The sequence below is a fragment of the Tachyglossus aculeatus genome, chromosome Y4, assembly GCF_015852505.1.
Source record: "Tachyglossus aculeatus isolate mTacAcu1 chromosome Y4, mTacAcu1.pri, whole genome shotgun sequence".
In the NCBI taxonomy this organism is placed as follows: Eukaryota; Metazoa; Chordata; class Mammalia; order Monotremata; family Tachyglossidae; genus Tachyglossus; species Tachyglossus aculeatus.
Genome location: NC_052096.1, coordinates 9,203,801 through 9,212,604, shown reverse-complemented (window position 1 = coordinate 9,212,604; position 8,804 = coordinate 9,203,801). Strand labels below are relative to the sequence as shown.

The 8,804-nt window shown below is 49.2% G+C and overlaps 1 protein-coding gene across 1 annotated transcript; it reads right to left on the bottom strand.

Moving 5' to 3' along the window:
• Positions 1-320: 320 nt before the first annotated feature.
• On the bottom strand, positions 321-8,040 carry LOC119946866 (butyrophilin subfamily 1 member A1-like). Its single transcript, XM_038768345.1, has 6 exons — positions 7,968-8,040; positions 6,076-6,423; positions 2,806-2,922; positions 2,199-2,219; positions 2,072-2,098; positions 321-976 (listed from the first exon to the last, which is right to left on the bottom strand). The coding sequence occupies exons 1-6, from the start codon at positions 8,038-8,040 to the stop codon at positions 321-323; spliced, it is 1,242 nt and encodes a 413-aa protein (XP_038624273.1).
• Positions 8,041-8,804: the final 764 nt, after the last annotated feature.

Sequence of the window (8,804 nt, the reverse complement as noted above, 5' to 3'; positions counted from 1 at the left end):
GAGGTAACTGAGGCCCAGAGAAGTGAAATGACTTGCCCAAGGTCACAAAACAGACAGTGTACGAGCTGGGATTCTAACCCAGTTCCTCTGACTCTCAGGCCCTTTGCTCATAAGGACATGCTGCTTCTCCACGCTGCCACTAAATCCTGCTGATTTTTTCTCAGAATTTTCCACATTCGCTCCTTCCTCCCCACCCATTCCACAGCAGAGGAGGCGGGCACACAGGCAGCTGCAGCCCTGGGAGGGGATAGAGAGCTGCAGGGATCAGAGGGCAGGGGCTGGGCGGCTCCCTAAGGGGCAGAAGGGACCCCGGGGCTGGGCTAGCGGGGGAGCAATGGAGCACCAGACCCAGGAAGGGGATCCCCATCTCCAGTGGCTGAGGCTGTTCCCACCCCTGGGGGGGTCACTGAGGTGTCTTGAGAGGGGGCAGGGACCAGGTCTCCCCCAGCCCCACCGGGCACTGGGCAGATGGTCAGGGGGATTGGATCATAGGACCAAAGGTAGAAGAAAGGGCGAAGGGTCTCTGAGAAGCTGGTGCGGGGGAAAGTGTAGATGTGGGATCCGTCAGTGCCACTGTAAAAGGAGACGTCTCCAGCCTCGTAGTCCAGGTAAACCACCACCCGGAGGGGGGCTCTGGTCAGGGGGAGAAAGGTGCGGGGAGAAGTGCAGGCCCAGTATCCATCTCCATCTTTCTGTATGGTCCAGAATCCATCTGCAGGTGACACTGAGATCCCCCCTTTCCTCCTCACATTTTCCCTACAAACCCCCAGATACCAGATTCTTTTCTTCCCGACCTCCACCTCCCAACAATGTCTCCCAGAGGTGAAGCGCTGTTGGCCCAGCACACAGCCACAATCACTGAATCTGTCCAGGTTGTAGGGCAAGTCCTGCCTCGTGTGTCCCCGTGTCACCCGTTTCCGATCCTCGGACAGGACGAGCTCGGGATACGCCGTGTCTGGATCGAGAGTGACGTCGGCTGCGGACAGAGCGTGTGTGTGAGTGCTGGGGCCCGCGGGGAGAGGAGCGGGCGGGGCGGAGCCCGGGAGCGGCCCCGCCGCGGACACCAGGAGGGCTGCCCGGAGGGGGCGGCGGGATAGAGGAGCCCCCCAGGGCTAAGGACTCAGGCTCCCCCGGTCTCTGCTGGGGATCCCCGATTCCTGCCTGGGGTTTCACCTCCCCTGTGTCCCCCCCACCCCTCCCCATTCTGGTCCAGCCATTCCAGGAGACTGTTGGGGCCCCTGACAGCAGCAGGGAGGAGGAGGAGGGGGAGGAAAAAGACGACGGGGAGGAGTGGTGGGCGGGGATGTGTCTGATGTTAATAATAATAATGGCATTTGTTAAGCGCTTACTATGTGCAAAGCACTGTTCTAAGCGCTGGGGAGGTTACAAGGTGATCACGTTGTCCCACGGGGGGCTCACAGTCTTACTCCCCATTTTACAGATGAGGGAACTGAGGCCTAGAGAGTTAAGTGACTTGCCCAAAGTCACACAGCTGACAATTGGCAGAGTCGGGATTTGAACCCATGATCTCTGACTCCAATGCAAGTCTCTTTCCACTGAGCCACGCTGCTTCTCTGTGTACTTCTTATAGTGTACTTAGTCTTCTTACAGCATGGCTGAGTGGAAAGAGCAGTGGGCTTTGGAGTCAGAGGTCATGGGTTCAAATCCTGACTCTGCCAAGTGTCAGCTGTGTGACTTTGGGCAAGTCACTTAACTTCTCTTGGCCTCAGTTACCTCATCTGTAAAATGAGGATTAAGACTGTGAGCCCCTGTGGGACAACCCGATCACCTTGTAACCTCCCTAGTGCTTAGAACTGTGCTTTGCACATAGTAAGCACTTAATAAATGCCATCATTATTATTATTATTACTCTCCCAAATACTTACTACATTGCTTTGCACGCAGGAAGTACTCAATAAATATGACTGAATGAATGAATGGAGGGGGAGGTGGCCACTGAGGGTTCTGGGAAGGACCCTGGATCTGGGCCTCAGGGCAGAAACCAAGGAGGGCCAGGACCACCGAGGTGGGAGGGAGCAGATATATCACAGAGCGTGTTAGGGTCACTTACTGGGGCGTAACTCTACCAGTGTCTGCCCTGCAAAAAGTACAGAGAGAGAGGATGTCAGCAGGCTGATGGAGCACATACAAACACCAACATGAGAAAATGACAGAAATGAAAAAAACACAGAACTTACTGAGCTCCAACAGGAATTTCTCTGGAAATGAACAGAAATAAGTCAGGGATCCTCCAGAACAGGAGAACTGGGGGTGGGCTGACAGGGGTTGAGATGGGGTTGGAGGAGGCAGTTTCTCGGGACATGTGGCAGGCTCCTCAGAAAGAATCCCCACTGCCCAGGGAATGGGCCATAGATCTGAAATGGTGACCACTGTCCCCAGAATCACCAGGAAGAGCCGATTGATTGTGGCCAGTCGCTATTTTCCAAAGTTCAGATACCCCAACTCCGTTGGGATTGTGGCTGCACTAGGGTGACTTGAGTGGTGGCAGAAAAATGCAAGGGTATTGATGGGCTCCAGTCTGAACTACATCTGGGAGCTGGGGTTTCTACTCCCTATTGTCTCCCCACCCCCATGAGTGACAGGTGACACAAACAGGGGGTTGGTTAGTCCTTTCTCCTGGGGAAATACAATGTCAGATTGTAGGTTGTATGTGTGAGGTTGGGGGTCTGTCTTTGCCAGGTATCTGGGGGCACTGACCTCTAATCTATCTGTCTTTCCCTTCCCCGTCTGGACTACTGTCTTCCCTACCACAAGGAATTCTCTGAAATATTCTGTCTCCTTTACCTTTGTCCCTGTGCTGTTTCCAGAAGAAATAAAGACCCCCAGCGATGAGCAGTCCCAGCACAGGAAGGGTCACTCCCAGGGCCACCATCAAGGACAAAGCCGTCGGGAAGAGGGGAGCTGAAATAGAATTCCCAAAAATATCATCAGAGGGAAACATGGGGCAAATACAGACTTTTCCATAGTTCTTGGGGAGTTAGATACACATGGGAGGAGGTATGACCAGGGGTCCCAGTGGTTTGTGGAGCAGAGCGAGCACTGTGGAGGACAAGGGCCAAGCATTTCCTGGGCCAGGCCAGGCTGGGGTGAGGCAACAGGGGGGTCACAGAGGAGAAGGTGCATCTCATAATTCCCCAGGGAGAGCGCTGTGTCTTCGGTTGCAGGATCTCACTCCCCTTCTCCCCATTCTCGTGCTTTGACTATTTCTGCCAGCACAGGAGAAGCAGAGTAGCAGAGGGGAAAGAGAATGACCCTCTGAATCAGACAACCTGGGTTCTAATCTGGACTCCACCACTTGTCTTCTGTGTGACCTTAGACAAGTCACTTACCTCCTCAGTGATGAGGTTCCCCCATCTGCATATTGGGGATTAAATACTTGTGATCCCTCCTACTTAGAATGTGAGCCCCATCTAACAATAAAAATAATAATGAAGATGGCATTTGTTAAGCTCTTACTATGTGTCAAGTACTGTTCTAAGCACTAGGGTCAATACCAGTTAATCAGGTTGGACACATTCTTAGTCCCCATTACAGATGAGGTAACTGAAGCACAAGGAAGTGAAGTAACTTGCCCAAGGTCACACAGCAGACAAGTGGGGGAGCCAGGATTAGAACCCACAACCTTTGACTCCCAAGCCCGTGCTGCTGCTACTAGGCAATATTTCTTCCCATGGGGGACCTGGTTATTTTGTACATACCCCAGTGCTTAGTACAGTTTTTGGCACACAGTAAATGATTAACAAATACCAAAATAATTATTATTATTACAACACAGGATCCCCATGGAACCAGGAAAATGCTGCTTCCCCTCGGGCTTCAGCTCCCTATGTCCATCCTGCCAGTGCTTCCCCCAGGGAAGGATTGGGAAGAGGGGTAGCAGTGCAACACTTGGGTTCATATCAGGGGGAGGAGGGTGAGAGGGAGAGGAGGGTCCTGTGCTCTGTTCTTACCTTGGCCTGAACCCCAAATTCCCTCCAAACCTCACTCCACACCTCTATTTTCTGCTTCCCTGACACTTGCCCCTATCCAGACCTGTTCCCCCTTCACAACTCAGGTTTGTATGAGTGTGTGTGGGTGGGTGTTTGGGAGTGGGGGGTATGACAGAGTGTGTGATGCTCAAAAACCTCTGTTGAAATGCTCATTATGGGCAGGGAATGCATCTGTTTGTTGTTGTATTGTACTCCTCCAAGCGCTTAGTACAGTGATCTTCACGCAGTAAGCATTTAATAAATACCATTGACTGAATGAGAACACATAGAGAAACTTGGTCTCGTTGGACAGAGCACTGGGTTGGGAGTCAGAGGACCTGGGTTCTAATCCTGATCCACCACTAATAACAATAATAATAATGATAATAATAACAGTTGTGATATTTGTTAAGTGCTTACTAGGTGTCCAGCACTGTAAGGTAATCACTACCGTAGAAACAGAACAGTGCTTGGCACATAGTAAGCGCTTAACAAATATAATAATAATAAGAAGAATGAATATGGATGGAGTTAATAATAATAATTGTGGTTTTTGTTAAGCACTTACTATGTGACAGGCAATGTCCTAAGTCCCGGGATTGATATATGCAAATCAGTTTGATACAGTCCCTCGTCCCATGTGAGGCTTACAGTCTTGATCTCCATTTTACAGATGAGGTAACTGAGGCCTAGAGAAGTTAAGTAACTTGTCCAAGGTAATACAGCAGACAAGGGGCAGAGCAGAGATTAGAACCCATGACCTTCTGGCTCCCAGGCCTGTGCTCTATCCACTTTGCCATGTGAGTTCCATAATAATGAATAGGGAGGGATGATAAGAACAAGGGGTGACAGTGAGAGGGATTGGATTGAGGTACATGGAGTAGGTTGGTGTTGGAGGAGCAAAGTGGGAGGGTAGGCGTAATAATTGTATTTGTTTACCGCTTACTATGTGCCAGGCACTGTTCTAAGGGCTGGGGTAAGTACAAGCCCATACTCTTTCCACTAAGTCATGTTGCTTTCAAGCAAGAAAGGGAGAGCTGATTGAGAGCCTTAAAGCCCCTCCTTCTCCTCCAACCTTATACGGTGAGCCAATGTAGGACAGGGACTTTGTCCATTCTGCTTATGCTATGCCTACTACAGGGCTTAATAAAGTGCTTGACAGGTAGTAAGTGCTAAATAATGCCAATTTCATTACTATTGCTTTTAGTATTATTATTACTCATTCATTCATTCAATCGTATTTATTGAGCGCTTACTGTGTGCAGAGCACTGTACTAAGTGCTTGGGAAGTACAATTTGGCAACACATAGAGACGGTCCCTACCCAACAGTGGGCTCACAGTCTAGAAGGGGGAGACAGAGAACAAAACATATTAACAGAATAAAATAAATAAAATAAATATGTACAAGTAAAATAAATAGAGTAATAAACACGTACAAACATATATACATATATACAGGTGCTGTGGGGAAGGGAAGGAGGGAAGGCAGGGGGGATCCCTCTCACAGACCCTGTCCCACCCAATCTGACCTCACCTCACCCCACCTCCATTCAAACCTCTCTGATTCCATGTGACCCCTGACTGATTCGCCAAAGTGATGGAACATAACCAAACCCAGACAGGGCCTTTCCCCATCCCGACCAGACTGGGATGGGACCACCAGAACAGGATCCTGCCCTGACCCTGTCCAGCCTCCAGGTCAGGAGAGGCCCCAACAATTCAAAACACAAATGTTTCCTGGGAAAAGCCTGTCCAGTAGGTGAGGTGGGGGTGTACTGCCCTGAGCCTCATCTTAGCCCCAGACTATTCAGAATCATGGGAATTCAGTCTGAAAAACAATCCAGGAAGAGCCTGACCCACAGAAAATGAGAAAATGTCCCATGGAAACACTGCATTGGGCAGCGCTTCCTGGACCAGCAGGAGTTGGGGGCAGCAAGGATAGGACCCTCAACAAGAGGAGTAGACATTGTAGAGTCCTGAAGTTGTAAGGGATTCTGGTTAAGAAAAGGACTGTCTATGAGGCTGCATAAGAATTGAGAGTGAAAAAAACCATCCACTGGTTACAGTGAAAAACCAGGAACTCACCAACCACCTGCAGCTCCACAGGGGCTTCTGCATCATGAGAACCATCATAGAAAAAGCAGTGATAGTTTCCCTCATCAGAGATTCTGACGTTGTGTATTCTCACAGCCACACTCCCATAATCCATTGCGTCTTTCACCAACTCCGTTCTCCCTCGATACTCCTCCATCTGCCTTCCAAACTGGTCTGTTCCACGAAGGTACTGGTGCACGATATTAGAGGGCTTATATCGGAACCACCTCACCTCCATATCCTCAGCATTCTCCTTAGTGTTCAGGTGACAGGCCATCTCAGCATCTCGCCCCTCCAAGGCCAGGATGGGCTCAACAGGTCCCATCACAACAAACTGAGCTGTAATAAAAGGAGACATTCAGAGAGGAGCTGCTACAGGGGCTTTGGTGGGAGGGAGAGACACGTCCCCAGAAGGGCAATCTGGCCCCTCGTCCACCCTCTGAAAGACAATGGGGTATCTGGTCCCCTCCTATTCTCCATCTACACCCACTCCCTTGGAAAACTCATTCGCTCCCACGGCCCAACTATAATCTCCAAGCAGATGATCTCCATCTCCAGCCCTCTCTGCACTCCTCTCTGCAATCTCAAATTTCCTTCTCCTTTCAGAACATCTCTACTTGGATGTCCCACAGATACCTCAACTTAACATCTCCAAAACAGAACATCTTATCTTTCCACCCAAACCCTGTCCTCCCCCTGTCTTTCCCAATCATTGTAAACAGCACTACCATTTTAAACAGCAATACCATCCTCCCTGCCTCACAAGCCCATAACTTGGCTTTATCCTCAACACACATCCTCAGAGGTTTCATTCAACACACATATTCAATCTGTCACCATATCCTCTCAGTTCAACCTTCACAACATTGCTAAAACTTGCCCTTTCCTCTCCACCCAACTTGCTACTATGTTTATCCAAGCATTTATCCTGTCCTATGATTACTGCATCAGCCATCTTGCTAAATTCCCTGCCACCTGTCTTTTCTCACTCCACTCCATACTTTGCTGCCCAGATCGTTTTTCTACAAAAACATTTAATCCATGCCTCTCTGCTCCTCAAGAATCGCCAGTGGTTGCCCTTCCACTTCCTCATCAAGCAGAAACTCCATACCATCAGCACAAAAGCACTCAATCAGCTTGTTCTTCCCTACCTTACCTTCCTGATTTCCTATTACAACCCAGCCCACACACTTCACTCTTCTAATGCCTATCAACTCACTGTACCTCAATCTCACCACTGAACCCTCGCCCCAGTTCTACCTCTGGCCTGAAACTCTCTTCCCCTTCGTAGCTGACAGATGATCATTCTCCCTGCTTTCAAAGCCTTACTAAAAGCACATTTCATTCATTCATCGAATTGTATTTATTGAGTGCTTACTGTGTGCAGAGCACTGTTTCAAGCACTTGAGAGAGTATAATACAACAATAAACACACACATTCCCTGCCCACAACAAACTTACAGAGGAGGGAAACCTAAGAACCCTTTCCCAACCAAGCCCTCATTTCATCTCCTTCCATTGCCTTCTACTCACCATTTCACTTGGATTTGCACTCTTTATTCACCCCACCCTCAGCACCCCACAGCACTTATGTACATATTTGCAATTCATTTTTTTTAAAATGTCTGTCTCCCCCTCTAGACTGTAAATTCCTTGTGGGCAAGGAATATGTCTACCAACTCTATTATGTTATACTCTCCCAAGTGCTTAGTACAGTGCTTTCCACACAATAAGTGCTCAGTAAATACCACTGATTGAGAGGAAACACAATCCGCTCAGCTCTCATCACTGGAAAGTAATGTCCACACTGGTGATCCACTGGAGAATTTTATCTCCCTCTGAGACATCCAGAAGTAGGAGTGAAAGGAAAAAGAAACTCCTACCTGAACCCATTGTGAGCATCTGGAGAAAGAGGAGTAGGATGAAGGATTCTGGGAAACCTGCCATTTTCTTCATCACTGGAGCATAAACAGACAATGATGGATTAGTCAGTACCTGTCCCACCCCATCAGAGAGCCACACAGGAACTAGGACACGGGGCTCACAGCAGTGGAAGACTCCTGGACCTGGCATTGGTATAGGTCAGCTTCTAGCCATATGTGTCACCAACTCTTCCAAAACAAATCTTCACCCCCAGGTACCCAGTTACCAATCGCCAACATCCCCCAGCCTCCCCCAGACCACTCAAAGTCTGTATCCCTCAAAGTGAGTCAGGGAAATGACCTGGATATGCTCTTTGCTCCAACAAGGGCACTTCATCTAGGATCTCCCAGACTTTCACAGCTGACCTGGGAGTTGGTGGTTTGAGAACAAAGGTCAAAGTTCATCAGGAGTTCAGGGTCAGTTCCTGTGTCTCCACCTGACGTCTCTAGAGGCCAGGCAGGGGTGAAGAAGCCTTGCAGAGCTGAGGTGTGAACTGGTGACCGCAGTGGGTCCCAGACCACTAGCGGCCCACCAGGTCACTGGTTCTTGGCAGAGCGCTTCTACTTCTCCCTGCCTCAAACAACCACTGTGGAAGTGACAGTCGAACAAGGTGGTGACTGGGCTTTGGACTGGACTTCCCACCGCACCCAGTGATGGTGAGGAATATAAATGAATGAGGGAAGAGAATACCCATTCACTGGATCAATCAATCAATCAATCTTATTTATTGAGCTCTTATTGTGGACAAAGCACTATAGTAAGCACTTGGGAAAGTACAATGTAACAGAGTTGGTAGA